Source organism: Hyperolius riggenbachi, chromosome 11, assembly GCF_040937935.1.
Source record: "Hyperolius riggenbachi isolate aHypRig1 chromosome 11, aHypRig1.pri, whole genome shotgun sequence".
NCBI lineage: Eukaryota > Metazoa > Chordata > Amphibia > Anura > Hyperoliidae > Hyperolius > Hyperolius riggenbachi.
This window is the reverse complement of record NC_090656.1, coordinates 4,833,942-4,860,204: the sequence shown is the minus strand read 5'-3', so window position 1 is coordinate 4,860,204 and position 26,263 is coordinate 4,833,942. Positions and strand designations below refer to the sequence as shown.

Genomic DNA, 26,263 nt, shown 5'->3' with positions numbered 1-26,263 from the left:
GGACAGCAGAGCAAGAGGGGGGGGGTGTTCCTTGGGGGAGACAGTGTAGTAAGAGGCTGGTGGTTATATGCAGAAACAGCCTCTGTGTGCTAATAAAATAACCCACCTCGGGTTCTCTTTAAAGCAGTTAGCAGGGCTGCGGAGTCCTGGGCAGTTAGGGCCTATTCCCACCTGCATGTTGCATTCTGCATCCATTTTTCTGGATACAGTTTCCGTGTTGTTTCCGGGAATATTTGCGGGGAGATCCAGGTGTGGCTATCAGTCATCGTATGGAAAACAGATGCATGCTGCAGAAATCTCCGAGTACTCCCGAAGTCCAGTGGCTCCGCACTGCGCACGTGAGTCCGCAGCACAGAGCCGATCGTCTTCGGAATTACGGGGGACCCTCAGTGGAATGGGGGGACACAGAGAGGACTTGGAAGGCTGTAGGGGGTCCAAAACCTTCCCTCTTCTTGGGTGACTTGCTAACTTTTTCTTCCCTGGGTGCTTACAGGAATCCTTTAATTGATTCTTCCTTCTTAGCCCCCGTATAATTTGTCTTTCTCTCCCCCAAACAGGTCATCACATCGGGAAATGGACATTAAACGTCTGCCACTCAAACGTCTATGTGAGTTTTTCCCGTCCCTCCTGCAGTTTGTGTACTCTCTCTAGATATGACGGTTGTGTTCGTGTTATAGAGCTTTGTGTACGTTCAGGCCCCGTTCACACCTAGAATTGCAACATTAGTGATTACCAGGTATGTAAGTGGCTGACACAGTCCTGACTCAGACAGGAAGTGACTAAAGTGTGACCCTCACCGATAAGAAATTCTCCTTTTTATCTCTTTCTTACTTTCAGGGGAATTTCTTATCAGTGAGGGTCACACTGTAGTCACTTCCTGTCTGAGTCAGGACTGAGTCGGCCACTTACATACCTGATGTTTAACTCTTTCAGACACAGAAAGGAAAAAAAGGAACACAGCCTAGTTATTTGTGTGCTAGGCACTGTACATACACATGTCGGTCTCATCATGTCACATGTCGCTTCGGGTATCCTTTAACTTCCTCAGCAGTAATCCCGAGTCAGGCACGGGATGGAAAGCCTCAGAAGAGGGTGGTAATCCTGTGCCTGAGTGAGTTTCATGCAGGAGCTGCTGCAGACCTCTGCAGTATGTTTTTTCTTCTTGTTTTTAAGGTCTAGCTTATGAAAAAATTGCACGGCTTTTAGTCCCTAAATCTGAAAATACCGGTAATCATAACGCCAGGGAGGTTAAAGGGAAGATCCGCGCTGAAAAAAAAAACAAACTCCACTTACCTGGGGCTTCTTCCAGCCCCTGCCAGTCGTCCTGTGCCCTCGCCAAAGCTCCTCTCACTCCCGGTGTCCTGCGCTGCAGAGGCCGACCTCGCCAGGTCGGCTTCATGTGCGCTCCACGACGCGGGTCACGTGGTGAATGCAACGTCATCGGGTCTCTACTGTACAGGCGCAGTACAGGCTCTACTACACCTGCGCAGTAGAGACCCGATGACGTCACGTACACCACGTGACCCGCGACGTGGAGCGCACATGAAGCCGACCTGGTGAGGTCGGCCTCTGCAGCGCAGGACACCGGGAGTGAGAGGAGCTTTGGCGAGGGCACAGGACGACTGGCAGGGGCTGGAAGAAGCCCCAGGTAAGTGGAGTTTGTGTTTTTTTTTTTTCAGCGCAGATCTTCCCTCTAAGGACCAGAGACTGCTGGTACCAAAGAACGGCGCCTCCTGACACATTGCTGCACATACCGACTGCTCTCGCCGGTCACACCACTCCTCCATCCCCACAGGCACCTCTCTTTGCAGTCCTTACGCTGGCTGAGCTGTGTGAGCATATCAGGAGCCTCTTTCATTGACTCCTGACACTGTCCATCAATGTAAGCTAATGGGATTGGCTTACAGTGATCACAGGGTCAGGAACCAATGAAATCGCCTCCTGTCCGTCTCAGACTGCGGGGAGAGAGTGACGCTAACAGCGGAAGCGTGCATCGGGATGATTGAAATCTATGTCCAAGTATTGTTATAGCCAACTTAAAATAGGTGAGTTATTGGGAGATGTCCTCAAGTTCTACAGCAGTCTTTCTCAACCTTTTTACCCTGGAGGAACCCCTGCAAACAACTTTTGGATCTCGAGGAACCCCGGCATTTATCTTGCAGGAGGCTTAGTCTTTAAAAGTAGGTGTGGCTGTTTATTTCCCTGCCCCCTATTACACTGCCTCTCCTTATCCTATTGTTTTTTATTAATGTGCTCATTAGTATTCTGCCCCCCATTTTAATATTACAGTACCCCTTATTATAATGTGCTTTATCATACTTCCCCCACAATGGGGGGAAATGTCAAGGAACCCCTGCAGAGTACTCAGGGAACCTTGGTTGAGAAAGCCTGTTCTAGAGTAATTTTCTTTGCAAGTTCAAGCAACTTTTTCAGTTGAAGTGGAGTGAAGGAGTTGCTTAGAGATGGCGGTTGGGTGAATGTTTACGCCGATCTCTAAGCTACATGAAGTAGTTTTGTGCCATTATTCTTCCCGTTTGGTTTCCTCTCAGGCTCAGATACGGAGAATGGGTCGCCCAGGAAGAAGCGGTTCAATGCATCAGAGGAGGAAGGAGAGACAGAAAACCGAGACCCCGTGCTGGTCAGGGGCCCTGAGGTGCCGGTCCGGACCAGCTGGTCTTCACTACTGCGGATGAAGGAACAGGAAGTCAAGCCAGACACCCCCGCCATCCCATCGATCAGATCACGAATACAGATGCTGCAGGCCATCAACATGAAAGGTAGCTGCTCTCGGGCGGATATCCCCTGATAGCTTCTCTGCTAAAGCACTTGTGTGGGTGCACATTGTATAATACCATCTAAAGAAAAAGTGTATTTGATTGTTAAAAAAAAAATCTAATAAATAACCCCCCCCCGCCCACTTAAAAAAAAAAAAAGTAATTTTCAAAGTAAACTCTACAGGTAGCTCCCGACTCACGACCTGCCAATATGAACGGCATTAAATGTAAACATTTTGTTGTGGTACACTGAGGGCACAGGGGGGCAGAGGTGGATACAGGAGGGAAGGGGGGACAGAGGTGACACAAAGGTGGATACAGGAGGGAAGGGGGGACAGAGGTGACACAAAGGTGGATACAGGAGGGAAGGGGGGACAGAGGTGACACAAAGGTGGATACAGGAGGGAAGGGGGGACAGAGGTGACACAAAGGTGGATACAGGAGGGAAGGGGGGACAGAGGTGACACAAAGGTGGATACAGGAGGGAAGGGGGGACAGAGGTGACACAAAGGTGGATACTAGAGGCACAGGGGGACAGAGGTGACACAAAGGTGGATATAGGAGGGAAGGGGGGACAGAGGTGGATACCGGAGGCACAGGGGGACAGAGGTGGATAACCGGAGGCACAGGGGGGCAGAGGTGGATAACCGAAGGCACAGGGGGACAGAGGTGGATAACCGAAGGCACAGGGGGACAGAGGTGGATACCCGGAGGCACAGGTGGACAGAGGTGGATACCCGGAGGCACAGGTGGACAGAGGTGGATACCCGGAGGCACAGGTGGACAGAGGTGGGCACCGGAGGCACAGGTGGACAGAGGTGGATACCGGAGGCACAGGGGGACAGAGGTGGGCACAGGGGGACAGAGGTGGGCACCGGAGGCACAGGTGGACAGAGGTGGATACCGGAGACACAGGGGGACAGAGGTGGGCACAGAAGTTATCCCAGCAACACACAAGTACTGGTTCACACTATAGCGTAAATGGTGCAGTAAGCACATCCACACAGGAAGTGAGTGTATGTGATTCTGCCATTAACACCGACCTCAGCATTTGCGTTGCCACCCACCTGGTACTTCCACTGATTTTTCAGCCGTCTATACACCAGCATGGTTTTGGTGCTGACAGCTTCCCCATCTCTACCCGCAGACCACTGTATGAGTGTAGGACTAGTGTTGCTGTTTGGATCCAGGTAAAGGAGAATTTCTAGCAGAGTATCACGTATTCAGGCTGGGATGATCGGGACTGCCAGTGTTGCACGCTAACGGCACAAGAAATGGTTTCACTCAATCTCAAACAACCGGGGCCGAATTCACCATGAGGCAGTGTAGGCACGTGCCTACAGGCGCCTGATGATGGAAAGGCGGCTCCCCTCCCTGAGTGCTGCCCTTTCCCTATTATTCCTGATGAGAGTGTAAATGGTAAGGGAGAAGTGACAGCTGGGACAGCCAGCACACTTGCGGTGCGGTGGGGGTTTGTAGGTTGATGGAGGGCGGAGTCTAGGGTGCCAGGACATCTGTGCCTATAGGCTCCTGTGAGGTAAATCCGGGCCTGCGTGCATGGAGGGCGGAGTCTAGGCTGCCAGGAGATCTGTGCCTATAGGCTCCTGTGATGTAAATCCAGGCCTGCATGCATGGAGGGCGGTGTCTAGGGTGCCAGGACATCTGTGCCTATAGGCTCCTGTGATGTAAATCCGGGCCTGCATGCATGGAGGGCGGAGTCTAGGGTGCCAGGACATCTGTGCCTATAGGCTCCTGTGATGTAAATCTGGGCCTGGATGCATGGAGGGCGGAGTCTAGGGTGCCAGGACATCTGTGCCTATAGGCTCCTGTGATGTAAATCTGGGCCTGCATGTATGGAGGGCGGAGTCTAGGGTGCCAGGACATCTGTGCCTATAGGCTCCTGTGATGTAAATCCGGGCCTGCATGCATGGAGGGCGGAGACTAGGGTGCCCAGACATCTGTGCCTATAGGCTCCTGTGATGTAAATCCAGGCCTGCATGCATGGAGGGCGGAGTCTAGGCTGCCAGGACATCTGTGCCTATAGGCTCCAGTGATGTAAATCCAGGCCTGCATGCATGGAGGGCGGAGTCTAGGGTGCCAGGACATCTGTGCCTAGAGGCTCCTGTGATGTAAATCCAGGCCTGCATGCATGGAGGGCGGAGTCTAAGGTGCCAGGACATCTGTGCCTAGAGGCTCCTGTGATGTAAATCCAGGCCTGCATGCATGGAGGGCGGAGTCTAGGGTGCCAGGACATCTGTGCCTATAGGCTCCTGTGATGTAAATCCAGGCCTGCATGCATGGAGGGCGGAGTCTAGGGTGCTAGGAGATCTGTGCCTAGAGGCTCCTGTGATGTAAATCCGGGCCTGTATGCATGGAGGGCGGAGTCTAGGGTGGCAGGACATCTGTGCCTATAGGCTCCTGTGATGTAAATCCAGGCCTGCATGCATGGAGGGCGGAGTCTAGGGTGCCAGGACATCTGTGCCTATAGGCTCCTGTGATGTAAATCCAGGCCTGCATGCATGGAGGGCGGAGTCTAGGGTGCCAGGACATCTGTGCCTATAGGCTCCTGTGATGTAAATCCAGGCCTGCATGCATGGAGGGCGGAGTCTAGGGTGCTAGGAGATCTGTGCCTAGAGGCTCCTGTGATGTAAATCCGGGCCTGTATGCATGGAGGGCGGAGTCTAGGGTGGCAGGACATCTGTGCCTATAGGCTCCTGTGATGTAAATCCAGGCCTGCATGCATGGAGGGCGGAGTCTAGGGTGCCAGGACATCTGTGCCTATAGGCTCCTGTGATGTAAATCTGTTCCTGCATGCATGGAGGGCGGAGTCTAGGGTGCTAGGAGATCTGTGCCTAGAGGCTCCTGTGATGTAAATCCGGGCCTGCATGCATGGAGGGCGGAGTCTAGGGTGCCAGGACATCTGTGCCTATAGGCTCCTGTGATGTAAATCCAGGCCTGAACATCCCTATGCATGAGACCATTCCTCACATATCTGTACAGTGCAGGCAGCACCAGGGCTGTTCAGTGATTTCAGTGCCGACAGGAAGGAAATGGATTACCGAGAGCAGTGATCAGACCTGATGTATAGATAAGTGATCTCTGCACAGAAGGGAAAGTAATAGATTGCAGTTGGCTATGATCAGACCTCATGTACAGATCACAGATCTGTGAATCCTGTCACAAAAACCATTTGGTATTGGCCGAGAGCTGGTGAAGCTGACAATCTAGCAGGCTGTCGCACCACAACACTGCTGGGATGGAATAACAGGGAACTACCTAAAGACAATAAGCAGAATAATAAGTCTTTTCTGCTCTTTCACAGATAAAACGCAAGATGGTGAAGATGATCATGAGGTCAGTTATTTCTTACAGTAAATTACTTCTATCTTCTTCCCTTCCCTCCAATCAAATGCAACATCCCAAAAACCTCAAATGTTCCGCTGTAGACTGAGGCAGCTTACTCTTCCCATCTCTTCCTTATTCACACAGGATGGACAGGATGTAATGCTGGAGGGAGGAGAACATTTATCAGGTAAAAAGCAAATCTTATTGAGTAACAATTCTTTCTACAGCTACCGTGTTTCCCCGAAAATAAGACACTGTCTTATATAAATTTTTCCTTAAAAATATGTGCTAGCGCTTATTTTCGGGGAGGTCTTATATTTTGTGGTGCTAGCCAGATCCCCCTTCAGTATTTAGCTAGATCTCCCCCAGTATATAGCCAGAAACCCCTAGTGTATATCCACACCCACCCCCCAGTATATAGCCAGAAACCCCCTATTATGTAGCCAGCGTATATAGGCATATTCCCCCCCTCTCCCCGCCCCTGCCGCAGACACTAACACCTCTCCCCGCGAATGCATGGAATGAAACTGACTCCATCGGGACAAATCACAGTAATCTTCTGACAGAGTTGCGCTGCCGCCGCCGGCAATTTACCTCCCTGCTGCTGGCCCCCCTCCTCCAGAAAGTTGGATCCCCCTCCGTTTTCAATGTGCATAATTCAAATATCAGATCAGCTGGGAAAAAGCATATAAACTTGTACAGTATCAATGCCGCCGTATACAGGAAGTGATCTCTGTTTACTTCCTGCATACGTAAGTGCTGTTACTATACAACTTTAGCTGCCTTTCCCCGCTGATCTGAGATATGCATTATGCACAGTGCACGCCGGAGGGAGATCCGATTTGCTGGAGGAGGGGGGCCAGCAGCAGGGAGGTAAATCGGCAGCACAGCGGTAGTGCGGGCGGGGGGAGGGGGGGATGGCTCGGCGGCATGGAGGATCGCGGGGGGATGTCTTAATTTAGTGGAAAGACGGTAAGTGGCTAGGTGGCCTAGTAATGACTATACAATTCTCTATCATCTGTTAGTGGGTGTTGGGATATTACTGTGGTCTATACATCCAATCACTGCTCTACAATATAGGCCCATCTGGTTATTCCTAAATGAATTGTACTAGTTGACACAAAGTTTAATAATCATAATCCGTGCCAAGCAGCTGCAGCTAAAGCCAATAACATTTTAAAAGCCATTAAAAGGGAAATAAAAACTCTGATGCTAGCATAATACTGCTTCTGTTTAATGCTCCAGCAAGGCCACATCTGGACTATGGAATTTGGTTCTGGGCACCGCCTTAAAGTATTGTAGTTTTAGAGCTGGTGCATCGACATGAATTTGCTCTAAAGGTTGCATAGATATTTTGGTTGAAAAAAGACATACGTCCATCGAGTTCAACCAGTATAAAGTACAACACCAGCCTGCTCCCTCACATATCCCTGCTGATCCAGAGGAAGGCGAAAAAACCCCCACAAGGCATGGTCCAATTAGCCCCTAAAGGGAAAAATTCCTTCCCGACTCCAGATGGCAATCAGATAAAATCCCTGGATCAACATCATTAGGCATTACCTAGTAATTGTAGCCATGGATGTCTGTCAACGCAAGGAAAGCATCTAAGCCCCCTTTAAATGCAGGTATAGAATTTGCCATAATGACTTCCTGTGGCAATGCATTCCACATCTTAATCACTCTTGCTGTAAAGAACCCTTTCCTAAATAAATGGCTAAAATGTTTTTCCTCCATGCGCAGATCATGTCCTCTAGTCCTTTGAGAAGGCCTAGGGACAAAAAGCTCATCCGCCAAGCTATTATATTTAGGTATTAAAGAAAACCTGTAACAAAAAAATCCTCCCCTGGGGGGGTACTCACCTCGGGGTGGGGGAAGCTTCCGGATCCTATTGAGGCCTCCCCCCATTCTCCTCGGTCCCACGGCAGTGGAGATAAAACTCCCCGAACAGAGAGAATGTAAATATTTACCTTCCCGGCTCCAGTGCAGGCGCAGTATCGGCTCTCCGCTCGGAGATAGGCGGAAATAGCCGATCGCTGTCGGGCCGCTCTACTGCGCAGGTGCAAGTCCCCTGTGTCTGCAAGTCGCCTGTGCAGTAGAGCGGACCCGACAGAGATCGGCTATTTCCGCCTATCTCCGTGCTGAGCCACAACAGCGCCACCTGCTGGAGCCAGGAAAGGTAAATAAATCAGCGCCTGTCAGGCTTGTCGAGGGAGGATTCCGGGACACTTCGGGGGAGCCAGCGCTGGACTGCCTGCAGCTACCGGGGAGGGGGAAGCCTCATTGGGACCCTGAGGCTTCCCCCTCCTGAGGTGAGTACCCCCCAGGGGAACTTTTTTTTTTTTTTTTGTTACAGGTTCTCTTTAACCACTTGAGGACCCACCCTTTACCCCCCCTTAAGGACCAGCGCTGTTTGATGGGATCTGTGCTGGGTGGGCTCTGCAGCCCCCAGCACAGATCAGCGGGCACGCAGAGCGATCAGATCACCCCCCTTTTTTCCCCCCTATGGGGATGATGTGCTGGGGGGGTCTGATCGCTCCTGCCTGCCTGCAGGCATGTTGCGGGGGGGGGGGGGCACCTCAAAGCCCCCCTCCGCGGCGACATTCTCCCCCTCCGCGGCGACATTCTCCCCCTCCCTCTCCTACCTTTCCCCCCCGGTGATCCGGGCTGCACAGGACGCTATCCGTCCTGTGCAGCCAGTGACAGGATGTCCCCTGTCACATGGCGGCGATCCCCGGCCGCTGATTGGCCGGGGATCGCCGATCTGCCTTACGGCGCTGCTGCGCAGCAGCGCCGTACAATGTAAACAAAGCGGATTATTTCCGCTTGTGTTTACATTTAGCCTGCGAGCCGCCATCGGCGGCCCGCAGCCTATTCACGGAGCCCCCCGCCGTGATTTGACAGGAAGCAGCCGCTCGCGCGAGCGGCTGATTCCTGATTAATCAGCCTGCAGCTGGCGACGCAGAACTGCGTCGCTGGTCCTGCAGCTGCCACTTTGCCGACGCGCGGTATAAGCATACGGTCGGCAAGTGGTTAAAGGTGTATGAAAATTGATACGTGGGATGGAAGGTCTCACTTACCAAGAAAGGTTAGATAAACTGGGTTTATTTAGTCTAGAGAAAAGACGCCTTAGAGGGGATCTAATTAAAGAGTAACTGTCAGGCTGCAGAAGCTAATTTAAACCTCTATTCTCCTGTGTTAAACAGTTTAGACAGAAGCCAAAAAGGCATTACTAAAGATAAAAATCTCTCTTACATTTAATGTGTGCTTATCAGCAAAGCTAAGCTCCTAAGGAGGACGCAAGCCGCATTCCATACTGCAAAGCATTCTGGGGCCCTCCCCTCGGCTGCTAAGGAGAAGACGGGATCAAGTTTCAGCAGCTTCTAACTCAGTCCAGCCACAGCACAGATAAATCTCCAGGAAGAGTACTCTGCAGGAGTCCGCTATTGTTCCTAGCCACATGGCTCATTAATATTCACTGCACACTGTGTTATTCTGTACGAGCTGTTCTGTGAATAGGGAAGCAGGCAGGACATGACGACACATTTGGCTTCACAAACATGGAACCTGCCATGGGCTGTCAGGAGCATCATTCTCTGCATATACTATATAAAAATTCTGTGAAATCCAAACGTGGACAGTGAAATGCATATGTAATGTAAGTACAGCCAATCTTTAGCTACTGATATATGTGTTTATTTTCTCTGAGACCTTATACCTAACAGCTCCTCTTTAACATGTATAAATATATCCGAGGGCAATATAATAGCTTGGCGGATGAGCTTTTTGTCCCTAGGCCTTCTCAAAGGACTAGAGGACATGATCTGCGCATGGAGGAAAAACGTTTTAGCCATTTATTTAGGAAAGGGTTCTTTACAGTAAGAGTGATTAAGATGTGGAATGCATTGCCACAGGAAGTAGTTCTGGCAAATTCTATACCTGCGTTTAAATGGGACTTAGATGCTTTCCTTGCGTTGAGACATCCATGGCTACAATTACTAGGTAATGCCTAATGATGTTGATCCAGTGATTTTTATCTGATGGAATTTTCCCAGAACGTCATTTCGGACAGCACCCCTGGATGAGAGACCCATCTCCTTCCGCACTGTGGACAGGAAACTGTTAAAACAAACATTTGCATAAGCAATAGGCAGCAGTACATAAGATACATTCAGGCCATAGTACCTCAGTTTAGTTTCCTGTCCCGGACGGAATGCGTGGGGAGATGTCTCCAGAGGTGCCATCCATGTCAGGCGGCAGGGGCAGCGTTCTCAGGGCTCCAGGTGCAGCTGTACAGGGAGACAGTCTGGAGCCCTGCAGCGTGTAGGAGGCTTCTCCATTGGTGGCAGCGGATTTATGCGCACAGGCGCGCGCATGGAAGAAAGGTCACTTCCGGTTGAACCGGAAGTAGTCGCGCGCATGGCGTCCCGCGTGATCTGAGGTCTGAGCTATGCGGCAGGGGCCGCGGCGGTGATTGAAACAGCAGGCAGCTGTTTCCTGGAGGCGATATTTGCATACAATGAGCGGCAGCTGCCGCTTAATTAAGGAGGTAAGCAGCATCTATTTAAAGCATATCAGGACATGATTCAGTTGGTTTGTGACTTTGAATCATGGAGGACGCCGCTGGGTCAGCTTCTACACAATCTGTTAAGACTGCCCAGGAACCCTCTCTGGCAAGTAGATGGATAATGATATTCTACTTAACTAGATATACATTGATATACATATTTATATCTGGAGGGAATGATCTAATGGCTGGTTATTTCTTATTATGTCTTATAGCCTAAAAGACAAGATAAGAGTGATAAAGTTAAAGAGTCTGACAAATCCTCTGCTCATCCCAGCCAGCATGGATCTAGCAAGACGGATAAGAAATGTGCCTTTTGTAACAGCCATATATCTTCTTCTTCTACTAAGAAGTTGTGCCGACATTGTACAGATAAGCTTGTTAAGGAGGAGTCTCCTGTTATATTCAAGGACTTAATGGGTTGGATGCGGGCCGAGATGTCCTCAGCAATTAAAGAAATTAAGGAGTCAGCCATTGCCTCTACCGCTTCAGCTGCTTCAGATATCGCTGGAACCAGTACTGCTGTAGATCCAATACCTATAGTAATTAATCCGTCTTCTCCAGAGGTACCTGTAGTTCCTTCCGTACCTCCTAGGAGACTGAGAAGAGAGAGCGATATAGAGGGTTCGGGTTTATCAGAAGGGGAGATTTCACCTTTTGAGGAGATTTCTAATGAGGAGGATGATTTATCTAGGCCAGATAAACCTAAGTTTGCATTTTCACCCGAATTAATGAAGGACTTATTAATTGCCATGCATGACACGATGGGTATCAGGTCTGAGCAGCAATCATTGACACCTCTGGATGAGATGTATGAAGGCTTGGCGGATCCCCAGTCCAGGTTTATCCCAGTCCATAATACTCTTAAGCTTATGATTCAAAAGGAATGGGATAACCCTGAAAAGAGGGCCTTCTGGCCCAAATCCCTGTCCAGACGGTACCCTTTCAGTCCGGAGGACCAGGGGTTTTGGGGTGTTCCGCCTAAGTTGGATCCATCTTTCTCAAGGGTGTCAAAAAAGACTGATTTGCTCTTTGAAGACTTTGGGAATCTTAAAGATCCAATTGATAAGAAAATGGACAATATCTTAAGAAGAGCATGGGAATCTTCTTCTCTAACATTTAAGCCTGCCATAGCCTCCACAGCTGTAAGCAGATCTTTAAGGACCTGGCTTTTGGAGGTACAGAACAAGATTGCTTCAGGAGTACCTAGGGAGGAGATTTTAAATGACTTTCCTAAAGTTTTGAATGCTTCTAATTATTTGATTGATGCCTCAGATGATACAGTTAAGTTAACTGCTAGAACTACAGCTTTAGTTAATTCAGCAAGAAGAGGAGTATGGGTGAAAACTTGGAATGGTGACACTGCTTCAAAGTCAAAGTTGTGCGGCATCCCATGTGAGGGAGGTTTGCTTTTTGGCTCAAAGTTGGATGATACCTTGGACAGAACAGCAGATAAAAAGAAAAATTTTCCAATTAAAAGGAGACCTTTTCAGAACAAACGTCCCTTTCGTCCTTCACCCAAAAACGAGCCAGATCCCAGGTCCTCTAAGGGTAAAAGATGGGCCCCTTATAGACCACAAAAGCCCAGATCCAATTTTGTTCCCTCAAAAAAGCCAGATAAACAATGACGCCAGGATCCCAGTAGGGGGGAGAATTGCAAACTTCTTCGAATTGTGGCAACCTCTATTTTCAAACCAGTGGTTGCTAAGGGTAATATTGGAGGGTTACAGTATAGAATTCAGTCATCTGCCCCCAACTCAGTTCTGTCTTACTCCCCGCCCAAAGAATCCAGAAAAAGCTTTTGCTCTGCAACAGGAAGTTCTCTCCCTTCTACAGAAAAGAGTAATTCGAGAGGTTCCAAGATGCCAAAGGGAACAGGGTTTCTATTCCCCGGTTTTTTCTAGTAAAGAAGCCACAGGGCAAGTTTCGTTTTATCCTAAACCTAAAAAATCTGAACCAATCAGTAAAGTACAGGAGATTCAGGATGGACAACATCCAGTCAGTAATTCGTGTGTTACAAAGGGAGGATTATCTAGCATCCCTAGACCTAAAGGATGCCTATCTCCACCTGCCAATACATCCATCCTCACAGCAGTACCTAAGGTTCGCTATACAGATGGAGACAGAGGTAAGACATTACCAGTTCAATGCTTTACCTTTTGGATTATCTTCAGCCCCATGGTTATTCACCAAAGTGATGTCTGAGGTCCTGGCAGTTCTTAGACAGAAAGGCGTTAACATTATTGGTTATCTTGATGATTTCCTATTATGGGGTAGTTCACCTGATCAGGTTAACAGGCATATTGAAACTACGATAGACCTCCTACAGCATCTGGGCTGGATTATTAACTGGGAGAAATCTTCATTAATCCCTTCCCAGCTTATAGAATTTTTGGGGTTTGACGTATCTACTAGGGAGGAAAGACTGTTTTTGCCTTCCAGAAAAAAATGCACGATTTTTAATACTGTCTTTTCATTTCAGAAATCAAGAAGCATATCATTGAGAAAGGCTATGGCTCTACTAGGTCTTCTCACCGCTTCCTTTCCAGCGGTCCAGTGGGGACAGTTCCACTCCAGGTTCCTTCAACTGTGGATCCTCAGATCCTGGAACAAGTCACTTACAGCACTAGACAGGAAGGTATTAGTGCCTCACAGCATAAAAGTGTCTTTGATGTGGTGGCAGAACCACACTCATCTATCCACGGGACGCCTTTGGAGTTACCCAGTTCAGACAACAATAACAACAGACGCCAGTTCATGGGGCTGGGGAGCCCACCTGAATTTCCTACCAGCACAGGGTCAGTGGTCTACGGAAGTAAGTTTGCAATCCTCAAACAACAGGGAGTTAGAGGCTGTATGGCGGGCCTTACAACATTTCAGTACACAGATCAGAGATTCTCATGTCCTAATAAAGACGGACAACAGGAGTGTTGTGGCCTTCTTGAACAGACAGGGGGGTACGAGGAGCAGGAGTCTATGGAAGCAGTCCGCAAGGATCCTTTTCTGGTCAGAGGCAAACCTCAGCTCTCTAACTGCTGTACACTTGAAGGGGACGTCAAATCAGACGGCAGACTGTCTCAGCAGAAAAAGGCTGGACCAGAAAGAATGGTCCCTGGATCAAGGGATATTCCAGGAGATTGTTGCTCAGTGGGGACATCCAGAGGTGGATCTCTTTGCCAGAAGGATCAATGCAAAGTGTCCAAGGTTCTGTTCCCTTTACCCAGAGGATGCTCCTTGGGTAATAGATGCCTTCACGATCAATTGGGGGAATGCATTAATGTACGCATTTCCCCCAATTCAGTTAATCCCAAGAGTAATAAGGAAGGTTATTCAGGACAAAGCACAGGTTATACTGATTGCTCCTCTATGGCCGAAACGAGCATGGTACACAGGTCTTCAATTACTAGCAGTATCAGCACCAGTCACATTTCCACTTTTACCGAATCTATTGACACAAGGACCAATTGTCCATCCAGATCTGGGTCGCCTTCACCTATCAGCATGGAACCTGAATGGGAGATGTTAAAATCGAAGGGTTTCTCAGACGAATTATCACAGACTTTAATACAAAGTAGAAAGAAGGTTACCCGTGTGATTTACCAAAAGGCATGGAGAGTGTTTAATAACTGGTGTTTGGAAAGATCATCCAATACATCTTCACTCAAGTCTATTCTGGAATTCCTTCAGTGTGGGTACAAAAAAGGTCTCAGTGTCAGTACACTTAAGGTACAGGTCTCAGCCCTAAGTGTCTTTTTGGAAAGAAGATTGGCACAAGAAGATCTGGTGATCCGTTTTTTTCAAGCATTAAAAAGGTTGAAACCTACAACTAGATCTAGAGTTCCAGCCTGGGACTTGAATACTGTCCTTCAAGCCTTATGTGAGTCTCCGTTTGAGCCTTTAGAGCAGATTTCAGACAAATATCTAACGCTTAAAACTATTTTTCTTCTAGCAATTACTAGTGCTAGGAGAATAGGGGAATTACAAGCACTATCCATAAAGGAACCTTACTGCATGATTTCTGAGGATAGGATAACACTGCGACCAGATATGTTGTTCCTTCCAAAGGTAGTGTCTTCGTTTCATAGGAATCAGGAAATTTTCCTACCATCCTTTTGTGAGAATCCATCGAATGACAAGGAAAAAAAGCTCCATAATCTGGATGTCAGAAGGTGTCTTATTCACTACCTAGAGCGTACTGTTTCCTGGAGGAAAACAGAGGCAATTTTCGTTCTGTTCGCAGGAAAATCCAGAGGTAATAGAGCTTCCAAAACTACGTTGGCACGATGGATTAGGCAAACAATTGTTTCAGCATACCAACTTCAGGGAAAACAACTGAAGACAACTATTAAGGCTCACTCTACCAGAGGTATTTCAACATCTTGGGCAGAGAGGGCAGGGGCCTCCATAGATCAGATTTGTAGAGCTGCAACCTGGGCAAGTCACAATACATTTGTGAAGCACTATCGTCTGAACGTTTCTGCAAGCACAGATCTATCCTTTGGGCGAAAGGTGTTGCAAGCAGTGGTCCCACCCTAAACCTTTATCTCTTGTATATCGTCTCATCCAGGGGTGCTGTCCGAAATGACGTTCTGGGAAAGACCTCTTTACTTACGGTAAAGTCTTTTCCGGTAGTCATGAGGACAGCACCCCTGCAACCCGCCCTTAATTGGGTGGAAAAGAAGATAAGTATTTGTGTAAGCAGGATTTATGTCCGTGTCATCTTTTGTATTAACTGAGGTACTATGGCCTGAATGTATCTTATGTACTGCTGCCTATTGCTTATGCAAATGTTTGTTTTAACAGTTTCCTGTCCACAGTGCGGAAGGAGATGGGTCTCTCATCCAGGGGTGCTGTCCTCATGACTACCGGAAAAGACTTTACCGTAAGTAAAGAGGTCTTTTTCCCTTTAGGGGCTAATTGGACCATGCCTTCCTCTGGATCAGCAGGTATATGTGAGGGAGCAGGCTGGTGTTGCGCCTTCCTCTGGATCAGCAGGGATATGTGAGGGTGCAGGCTGGTGTTGTGCCTTCCTCTGGATCAGCAGGGATATGTGAGGGTGCAGGCTGGTGTTGTGCCTTCCTCTGGATCAGCAGAGATATGTGAGGGTGCAGGCTGGTGTTGTGCCTTCCTCTGGATCAGCAGGGATATGTGAGGGTGCAGGCTGGTGGTGTGCCTTCCTCTGGATCGGCAGGGATATGTGAGGGAGCAGGCTGGTGTTGTACCTTCCTCTGGATCAGCAGTGATATGTGAGGGTGCAGGCTGGTGTTGTGCCTTCCTCTGGATCAGCAGGGATATGTGAGGGAGCAGGCTGGTGTTGTGCCTTCCTGTGGATCAGCAGGGACATGTGAGGCAGCAGGCTGGTGTTGTGCCTTCCTCTGGATCAGCAGGGATATGTGAGGGAGCAGGCTGGTGTTGTGCCTTCCTCTGGATCAGCAGGGATATGTGAGGGGGCAGGCTGGTGTTGTACTTTCCTTTGGATCAGCAGGGATATGTGAGGGAGCAGGCTGGTGTAGTGCCTTCCTCTGGATCAGCAGGGATATGTGAGGGAGCAGGCTGGTGTAGTGCCTTCCTCTGGATCAGCAGGGATATGTGAGGGAGCAGGCTGGTGTTGTGCCTTCCTCTGGATCAGCAGGGATATGTGAGGGAGCAGGCTGGTGTTGTGCCTTCCTCTGGATCAGCAGGGATATGTGAGGAAGCAGGCTGGTGTTGTGCCTTCCTCTGGATCAGCAGGGATATGTGAGGGAGCAGGCTGGTGTTGTGCCTTCCTCTGGATCAGCAGAGATATGTGAGGAAGCAGGCTGGTGTTGTGCCTTCCTCTGGATCAGCAGGGATATGTGAGGAAGCAGGCTGGTGGTGTGCCTTCCTCTGGATCAGCAGGGATATGTGAGGGAGCAGGCTGGTGTTGTGCCTTCCTCTGGATCAGCAGGGATATGTGAGGGAGCAGGCTGGTGTTGTGCCTTCCTCTGGATCAGCAGGGATATGTGAGGGAGCAGGCTGGTGTTGTGCCTTCCTCTGGATCAGCAGGGATATGTGAGGGAGCAGGCTGGTGTTGTACTTTATTTTCTGGTTGAACTCGATGGACGTATGTTTTTTTTCTTTTCTTTTTTTTTCTTCCCAATACATCTAACTATACATGTAGAGACAGATGTTGGTATGCATGAGCCGTCCCTTGGTAATACATACGGACATATGGCCAGTCACTTGATTGTACAGGACTGTGTGCATCCTTCCTGTGATTGTATGTTTTCCGTCTTGTCTCTCCCAGAACACAGTAACCAGAGCTCTATGGTGGAACCTCAGGACAACGATACAGAAAGTCTACTTCCTGTCGCTCAAAGCACTTTAGCTCCACGCCGCGTCCTGCCTGCCTATGAGGACAACCCGCCCAGCGAGGAGACCGCCAGCCGCCTCCGCAAGGTCAGCCAGATGTCAGCCTGGTGACTTGTGCCCTACCTGTGATTCCTACAAAGAAAAATTAAACTATGCACAAGTCTTCAACAGTCCCCTGGAGCAAAGAGCTTCTCTAACCTTGTGGGTCTGCTACCTGGCAGATAGCCAAACAGTCTCTACAGGAGAAGGCCATCCAGACCGATTGTCTTATTTATTTTTAAACAATACCAGTTGCCTGGCATTCTGCTGATCTTTCATGCATCAGTAGTGTCTGAAACACATCCGATCTGCATGCTTGTTCAGGGTCTAAGGCTAAATTATTAAAGGCAGAAGGGCAACAGCACAGCCAGGGAATGTGCATTGTTTAAAAGGAAATAAATATGACAGCCTTCATATCCCTCTTAGGGTTGTCCAAGTAGGGCCCTTTCACACTGTGGCAATGCGGTGCTGCAAATTGCCGCACTGCTACTGCAGCCTAATGAAAGTCTATGGGGAAGTTCATACTTCCCATGTTGCAGTACGCTGCGCCGGAAGTGCCTGATTTACTGCCCACGTTACTGGCGGGGCTCCTGCAGCGATCTGAATCGGCCCAGAAGTCATGTTAGTTTATGGCGGCGCAGGTTTTTTTTTTAAACACGTTTGCATTGTGGCGCGTATGCGAGGAAGCATATTTTTACAATACGCTTCTGTGTACTTCTGCATTCCCCCGGAACAGGAAGAGACTGCGAGCGCGTCACACCGTTTGGCCGAATGCCAGATGGGGAACACCGTGTACTAGCGTGGTGTTCCCTGAAGGCCTGTTTTTGCCGATGCGGCAGGCGCACCTAACAGGGCTGTGGAGTCGGAGTCGGGGCAATTTTGGGTGCCTGGAGTCGGGAAAAAATGCTCCGACTCCTAATGAATTTAAACTGTAATTAAAATAGAAAATATGATAAAATGTTCTATTTCTCAGATAATAGTCATCCTAAATAATTTATATATACAGTAATAGCTGTGCTTAGTCCACAAAAATGAAATAAACCAATCAAAATTAGTTACTTGTGCTGCTGCAATAAAGCAGTCCCCGTATTTTTAAAGTCATATATACATATCTGATTGTGACTGTATATATGATGTGTACACAGGAATCTCTTATATATACTAAATAACATCTATGCTGTAAGAATAAAGCCTGATGTGTAGCTGTGTCACTAATAGAGATGGTCAACGAGATGGAAATAATTCTGCGTTTCTGATTTATGCAAATGTATGCACTCCCTTTGCCCATGAAATCAAATAATTTGATATGTTAAAATTTGGTTTGGTGACTACGAATTAAATGGTACCTGAGAAGGATGAAAAGAAATTTTTTTTATACACACTCTTCCAGCCCCCTTCAGGCTTATCAGTCCCTCGCTGTCCTCCTGCACCACCTGGATCTTCTGCTATGAGTCCTGGTAATTCAGCCAGTCAGCGCAGTCCGGCCGCATGCCGCTCCCACAGCCAGGAACATTCTGCACCTGCGCAATAGTGCTGCACAGGTGTAGTATGCTCCTGGCGGCGGAGTGTGTGCATGCGCACTACGCCAGACTGGCTCAAGTACCTGGACTCATAGCAGAAGATCCAGGTGGCGGAGGAGGACAGCGAGGGACTGATTAGCCTGAAGGGTGCTGGAGGAAGCCCCAGGTATGTATACAACTTTAATTTCATCTGTCTCAGGTTTACTTTGTTACACAGTAGTACTATACTCTACATATGCACTCCCCACAGAGCTGCAGGGAATCCACTGAGAATGCTGTGCACATTGAACACAGAGGTGTTGTCTATCACCCATAAACCTGGTTCAGATCGTGCATGAAGAATGTGTAATAGAGGAAGAATCTCCTTATTCCCCTGCAGAGTACCTGCACATCACTCTTACATGTACCCACAGTTACATTGCCTAGGGCCTGATCCATGTTCAGATTGTGCATGAAGAATGTGTAATAGAGGAAGAATCTCCTCATTCCCCTGCAGAGTACCTGCACATCATTCTTACATGTACCCACAGTCACATTGCCTAGGGCCTGATCCATGTTCAGATTGTGCATGAAGAATGTGTAATAGAGGAAGAATCCCCTCATTCCCCTGCAGAGTACCTGCACATCACTCTTACATGTACCCACACTTACATTGCCTAGGGCCTGATAGATGTTCTTTGTTCCGGCCTGTACCTTTTACAAGTACTCTTACCAAGGACTGGTTGTAGTCTATGACTAAAGGGAATAAATATAGTAGTCTACATATCCTTCTCACTTCAGTCGTCTTTTAAAATTCCTAAGCGTTGGCAGTTAAGAGACAAATTTCATGTTACATACTGTTAATCAACAAGATTGTAAAATGCAAATTAGAGGAGTCGGAGTCGGTGGATTTTTGTACCAACTCCACAGCCCTGGCACCTAACGCCAGTTTGTAGTGTGAAACCAGCCTTTAGCAAGGTGTACTTAAAAAAAAATCGTGCTCTCTTTTAAGATCAAGAAAAACGTACACAGGGCTGAGACCTTCCATTTGACAGAACCAGGCCACAGAAATGACTCAGGTGCTTTTAGCCATGTAATCCTTGTCGTCCTCTGTTTCTGTTGATTTAGGAACGGCAGGAGGAACTCGCCATGGTGTGTTCGGTCGTAGATCATACTAATCCCTGGAGGGTTCAGTCTATAAGGCAGCGAAAGAGACGGCTGGAGGACCAAGGCAGCGAGGTAAGACTATACAGAGGAGGCATCAGAGTTGTGATAGGATGTAGGCCCTGCCTAGGAGAACTTACGGAGAAGCATGTGATCAGTCTGATCAGCTGAATGAGATTTTTAAGGTTCTGATTTGCTGTGATGACTTCCTGGTGTAACACATGATCAGGACCAGCAAATCAGAGCCTTAAAAATCTGTCAGCTGATCAGACTAATCACATGCTTCTCCATGAGTTCTCCTAGGCAGGGCAACCCCTAGAAGGATGGTGCATGATGTTGAGTGATAGTGGCGGGTGACTCGCTCAGTGAGGTAGTGGCTTAGTGCACAGCGGTGTCAGTTATTGCACTGGTGATGAGTGACCACTAGCACAGCACGGAGTTCTGGACCACTTGCTGTACACAGCTGGAGTTTAATGCCAGAGTATCACCGGAGGTGGAGCACAGTATCACCGGAGGTGGAGCACAGTATCACCGGAGGTGGAGCACAGTATCACCGGAGGTGGAGCACAGTATCACCGGTGGTGGAGCACAGTATCACCGGTGGTGGAGCACAGTATCACCGGTGGTGGAGCACAGTATCACCGGTGGTATTCCGGTGGTGGAGCACAGCTGTTCCTGTTACCTCTCTCCACCACTTACCTTGCCACCCCCTCCCTGGTCTGCAGAGCCTCGGCAGGGAGAAAAGACTGCGACGGGTGAAGAAAGGAAGAGGGCGAGTGAAAATGGGACCTCCTCCAGATGCTCAGTCTGACTCTAGTGTAAGTTATTGCTATTCATGGGCGTCACATAGCTGGGGAGGAGGGTGAGGGCGTCTATTTATGGGTTTCACATAGCTGGGGAGGAGGGTGAGGGCGTCTGCTGTTCATGGGCGGCACATAGCTGGGGAGGAGGGTGAGGGCGTCTGCTGTTCATGGGCGTCACATAGCTGGGGAGGAGGGCGTCTTCTATCCATGGGCGTCACAGCTGGGGAGGAGGGCGTCTGCTATTCATGGGTGTCACATAGCTGGGGAGGAGGGGGTCTGCTATTCATGGGTGTCACATAGCTGGGGAGAAGGTTGAGGGCGTCAGCTATTCATGGGTGTCACATAGCTGGGGAGAAGGTTGAGGGCGTCAGCTATTCATGGGCTTCACATAGCTGGGGTGGGAGGATGAGGGCGTCTGCTATTCATGGGCGTCACATAGCTGGGGAGGAGGGCGTCTGCTATTCATGGGTGGCACATAGCTGGGGGGGAGGGTGAGGGCATCTATTAATGGGCGTCACATAGCCTGGGAGGAGGGCGTCTGCTATTCATGGGTGTCACATAGCTGGGGAGGAGGGTGAGGGCGTCTATTTATGGGTGTCACATAGCTTGGGAGGAGGGTGAGGGCGTCTGCTATTCATGGGCGTCACAGCTGGGGAGGAGGGCGTCTGCTATTCATGGGTGTCACATAGCTGGGGAGGAGGGTGAGGACGTCTGCTATTCATGGGTGTCACATAGCTGGGGAGGAGGGTGAGGACGTCTGCTATTCATGGGTGTCACATAGCTGGGGAGGAGGGTGTCTGCTATTCATGGGAGTCACATAGCTGGGGAGGAGGGCATCTGCTATTCATGGACGTCACATAGCTGGGGAGGAGGGTGAGGACGTCTGCTATTCATGGGTGTCACATAGCTGGGGAGGAGGGTGAGGGCGTCTGCTATTCATGGGCGTCACATAGCTGGGGAGGAGGGCGTCTACTATTCATGGGCGGCACATAGCTGGGAAGGAGGGCGTCTGCTATTCATGGACGTCACATAGCTGGGGAAGAGGGCGTCTGCTATTCATGGGTGGCACATAGCTGGGGAGGAGGGTGAGGGCGTCTGCTATTCATGGGCGTCACATAGCTGGGGAGGAGCTATTCATGGGCGGCACAGGCGGCACAGACCCTTACTCCTCAGCCAATCAGAAGGGGCACAGACCCAAAACGTCGTGCCCTATAGGTCAGAAACTACCCGAACGTCAAAAGATGCTGGAAAATGATCATGTTTACGGTATTTAGAAATGTAAAATGATTCAAAAGTGACAGCCGGCGGTTCTCCCAGTAAATCCGTGAGGAGAAAGTCCTTTCCAAGGCCAGGTACAGCATGGCAGAAGTGACGGCCAGCGGTACCCACTCAGCCAAAAGTCCCCAGTGAATCGATCACTCCGTGAGGAGAAAGTCCTTTCCATACAGCATGTCGGCCTAGATACAGTCCATGCAATCTCCAGCATATAGCGCTACAGACCTATAAGGCAATTTGAATTGCTACAGGTGTGCCTGTCTGTGTTGTGCTAGGCTGACTGCTGCACACACTACTAACCATCTGGATGTGAGTGTTTTATTCCTGTACATGTTCTGTCCTATAGGTCTTCATAGCTGTATGCAAAAGACTGCTTATTAACCTCCCTGATGATTATTTCCTGATTATTAGGGTCTCGGGCCTCCTGCACACTGCATGCAATTGCGATTTTTTTTTTTTAAATCTTTTTTTTATTAATGCAATCAGATTTTCATTCCGATAAAAAAAAAAACGTACTGCGTGCTGCTGTGTTTTTTAATCTGAATCAAAAAATTGCATTGTATTAAAAATCGGAATCGCATATAGTGTGCGAGAGGCCTAAATTTTTTTTTTTTCACGTGCTTTCAGATACGAAAGCAGGAAAAGGACATACTGCAGAGAGATCGGCAGCCCCTGCACAGACTCACCTCCCTGGGATTGCCACTCCCAGCAACTTTTTTTCTTTTACTCCGAGCCTGACTCGGGGTTACCGCCAAGGAGGTTAAACCGCAAATACTGTGTAAACTTGAGCCTTTCGCTCTTTGATTGGAGCGATCAGTGTAGGGCAGGGGTCAGGAACCTTTTTGGCCGAGAAAGCCATAAACGCCACATTTTAAAATGTAATTCCGCGATAGCCATACAAGATGTGTCACACTGGGACAGTAGGGCTCGCGTCCCTGTTGCCATGGTGATGTGTACACAGTTGATCCCCCGGGCAGCGGAAGTGTCAGACCCGGTTTCAGCTTCTCTTGGGTTTCAGCAACATCAGCAATTTCCCCAAGAGCCAGACAGGAGAAATACCGACTAACAGCTTGTACAATTAACTAGCTGACTTGGGGGTTGATTTGTTTTGTAGGACGAGATCCCCACACTTTGGCCCAATAGGCTGCCTGTCAAGCCAATCAAAGTGCGAGGATCTCTCGTCCTGTAAAGTCGCTGGACCTGACAGGGCCCAGAGTGGAACAATTGGAGCAGCCGTTAGTTTTGGGGTAGTGTAAGTTAGTAGTACATCATGCTACAGCAGTAACGTGCCTACTTTGAAAATGTTATTTGCGCTGCCACACTGAGCTGCGCTTCTTGAGCCGTGTAGCTTAGTGAATAAACAACCGCTACTGATTTCTATGCAAGTCAGATGCTGCCATCAAAAGAGCCACATCTGGCTCCACATCCAGGATATGTTTGGTACTCTGCAGCATCCTGGACTTCTGTATGACTGTGGAGCTGATTCACTAACCGCCAGTAATATTTACATGTGCAGACGGTGCAATCAAATTCGGGAGACTTTATCCAATAAAAATGTTTCAGGGGAGATCCGAAAGCTTTTGTTACATGCTTAGCAGTCTAAAGTGCATCTCCATTCCCAGAAATTGCACATTATTGCTCTCCATGTGGCCAGACTGAAATAGCCCATTTGTAGGCTTATTCGCATACATTCATTTCTTCTGCCTTTGCTCCTTCTAAAAGTGTCAGGTCAGAGGGAAGCACCGCTGGCTTCACCTCTGAATGTTCTTTCTTGTATAAACCGCTTTCTCTGCCTCACATCTGCGCTTGTGGTGAGCTCTATGATCTTACAAGCACAGGTAAAGTGGGAGGGTTTTGTGCGGAAAGCGTATACTCTGAAATCCCAGTTGCCCGATCTCTGCAGAGTTTAGAAAACTTCTGTGCAAGAGTATGAAAGTAGAATTTACTGTATATTTCCAAGTATAAGTCTAGAAATTTAGGTCTGATTCACATCATAAAAGTATAGGGGATGACTTATACACTAGTCACTGGAAACACTGAGCACACTGATTAATGTGTGTACTAATAGTGACATTCCCATTTGCAGCAATGTACCCAGTGGTAAGTGAGAACTTTGAGGAACTTTGGTACTAAGTACAAAGTGGTACTTTGAGCAAAGGAAATGCCAAGACAACACAGGCGTGAAAGTCCCGGCCACAACAATTACCAAGGAAAGGGGCAGATGGGAAATACTGGGCTGCTGGAAGGGAGGGAATAATTGCTGCACTTGGGGGCCGGGAGGAGGTATTGGCTGCACTGAAGGGACAGGAGGGATTAATGGTTACAATACTGTATGTTGTGCAATCATCCACCCCTCCGGGTCCCCAAATGCAACCCTTAACTTTGCTGGGTAGACTTATACTTGAGTGAATAAAAAATTCCAGCTTAAAGAGAGACTGAAGCCTCCAAAAAGCCAGTCCTGTTAAGCATTAATGGCTTAGCTGAAACGTCGCTATCCCGTGGCAAAACGAGACTTTAATCACCCTGAAATGCCCGGGGCAAATTGCGGGGCTCCTTCCTGGTTGAGGCAGTGCTGCAGCTCAAAGCTCTGCCTCCCTGGTCAGCAAAATCCACGACCAGGAAAGTCATGTATTTTTGCCCCGGTACTTGGGGGTGAATAAAGCCTCATTTTGCCGTGGGATAGCGGGGTTTCAGCTAAGCCATTAATGCTTAACGGGATTGGCTAGAATAAGGGGTCATTTTTGGAGGCCTCAGAGTCTCTTTAAGGGGCTTGACTATTGAAGGCGACTTATACACGAGGTATTCGAGTATATACAGTAGATCTCTATCGGTGAGCAGAGAGAGATCCCAGAAAGCTATCCATGCCCTGTACTGCCTCTTGTCAGCCCTGTGATTGTGTTTACAGGGGGCGGAGTTTGCAGAACTTTCTCTGGAAGGCAGCGATGGATCCCTTGACCTGTCAGCGGGGCACTGTGTCTCCTCCCTCGAGGTCCGCCTCCAAGGAACCTGCAGCTCTGGTAAGGAACCATCGGGCAGATTTATCACTAGTGTCTGAGAGGGGGCTTCAAGCAATCCTGCAGATTCTTGGCCGAAGCAATGTCAGGTGGATGATGGTGGAGTGGATAAGGGGGGTTGGGGGCTGCTGTACACGCGCTAGATTCCCAGCAGAGGCTGTTATTGGCCACTCTGGTCATGTGTCATCGTGTGTATGCAGCTTCACAAATCATTAGTATGTGGTGCATGTTCCGTGTGTATTCCGTGTATGGGAAGTAATGGGGAGACATTTTCTAAGTGAGTGTTGTGTGTCTTGCAGATTCTCTGCTCTCTGAGGATCTTCAGTCGTCCTGTGAAGCCGTGGATGAGGACAAGAGAGAGGAAGGTAACTATGGCCAGCAGCTGATCAGCATGATCACAAGAACCTCTCGGTGCTGAGTGTGGTGGCAGTTGGCAGTATGGAGGCAGTTGCCAGTATGGTGGCAGTTGGCAGTATAGTGGCAGTTGTTGGCAGTCTTGCCTTACAGTGTTCATCTCAAATTGGAAATCTGTATCTGCATTTTGGGAGATTCTTCCATGTTCTTGCATTCCCTCCTTCATCCCAAAAGTGCCTGCTAAAGCGAAGCGGAACTGGGGAAACTCTAGCTTCAGATGAGATACTCGCCTATGGAGAGAGAAGTATCTGGATATCCTAGAACCTTCGCTCCCCTTCTTCTCCTTGTTCCAGCGCAATCTCCCATAGATGTGACTGGCTGTGTATTCCGTACTCTTCAGACAGACTTCGGAAGAATTCTTGTATTTATTTATGGGGAACAATGAAGCGCATCTGTATTGCACCTGTGTGAGCCCAGACTGATGTGTGTGCAGTACAGATCTGCTCGTCCTCTAAAGTAGCGTAGTATGGAGACAGAGACGCCAAAAGGATAAAAGTATCTAAAAAGTTTAAAACATGAGGCGGCAGTGGTGGACTAACCCTCTTCAAGCAGACACAAAAATTGTCCATGTGTTTGTGAAATACAAGAAGTTTATTTACATACTGTGGGTGACAATGCAACGCGTTTTGCAGGTTTGATCCCGCTTCATCAGGCAATTACAATGGAGTCATAGCATATGTGGTCAGTAGAAGAGCCAGGCACCAATGCCTCCTCATGTTTTAAACTTTTTAGATACTTCTATCCTTTTGGCGCCTTTGTATCCATACTACGCTATATCAAGTCCACCCTGGTGGAGGGGTGTTAACCACTTTTATCCTCATTTATGGAGAGCGACTTATTCCTGAGTGGGGTCAGGTCTAATCTCTCCACCTGCCTATATAGTGGTTGGCTTTGAGGTAACCCTGGTTTGTGGGTATAGCTTATTACTCTATCATACTTCAAATATAGTGCAGTATGTACTGGTAGTTGGTGTCCCTACTCTGTAGTCTTCTAAAGTAGTTGGGGATGTGGATACTTCCAATGACTGCAAGAGTAGTGCTGG

General features: G+C 48.7%; 1 protein-coding gene across 2 annotated transcripts in view; it reads left to right on the top strand.

The window, feature by feature from the left end:
- LOC137538763 (anillin-like) overlaps nt 1-26,263 on the top strand; it is a 75,679-nt gene that overhangs the window by 6,178 nt on the left and 43,238 nt on the right. For both annotated transcript variants that reach the window (XM_068261072.1, XM_068261073.1), the window contains exons 2-9: nt 558-607; nt 2,550-2,777; nt 6,097-6,128; nt 6,264-6,306; nt 16,949-17,100; nt 19,680-19,790; nt 24,699-24,810; nt 25,107-25,172. In XM_068261072.1, the coding sequence (XP_068117173.1) occupies nt 574-607; nt 2,550-2,777; nt 6,097-6,128; nt 6,264-6,306; nt 16,949-17,100; nt 19,680-19,790; nt 24,699-24,810; nt 25,107-25,172 (778 nt within the window). In that variant the 5' untranslated portion in view covers nt 558-573. The remainder of the gene's footprint in view (nt 1-557; nt 608-2,549; nt 2,778-6,096; nt 6,129-6,263; nt 6,307-16,948; nt 17,101-19,679; nt 19,791-24,698; nt 24,811-25,106; nt 25,173-26,263) is intronic.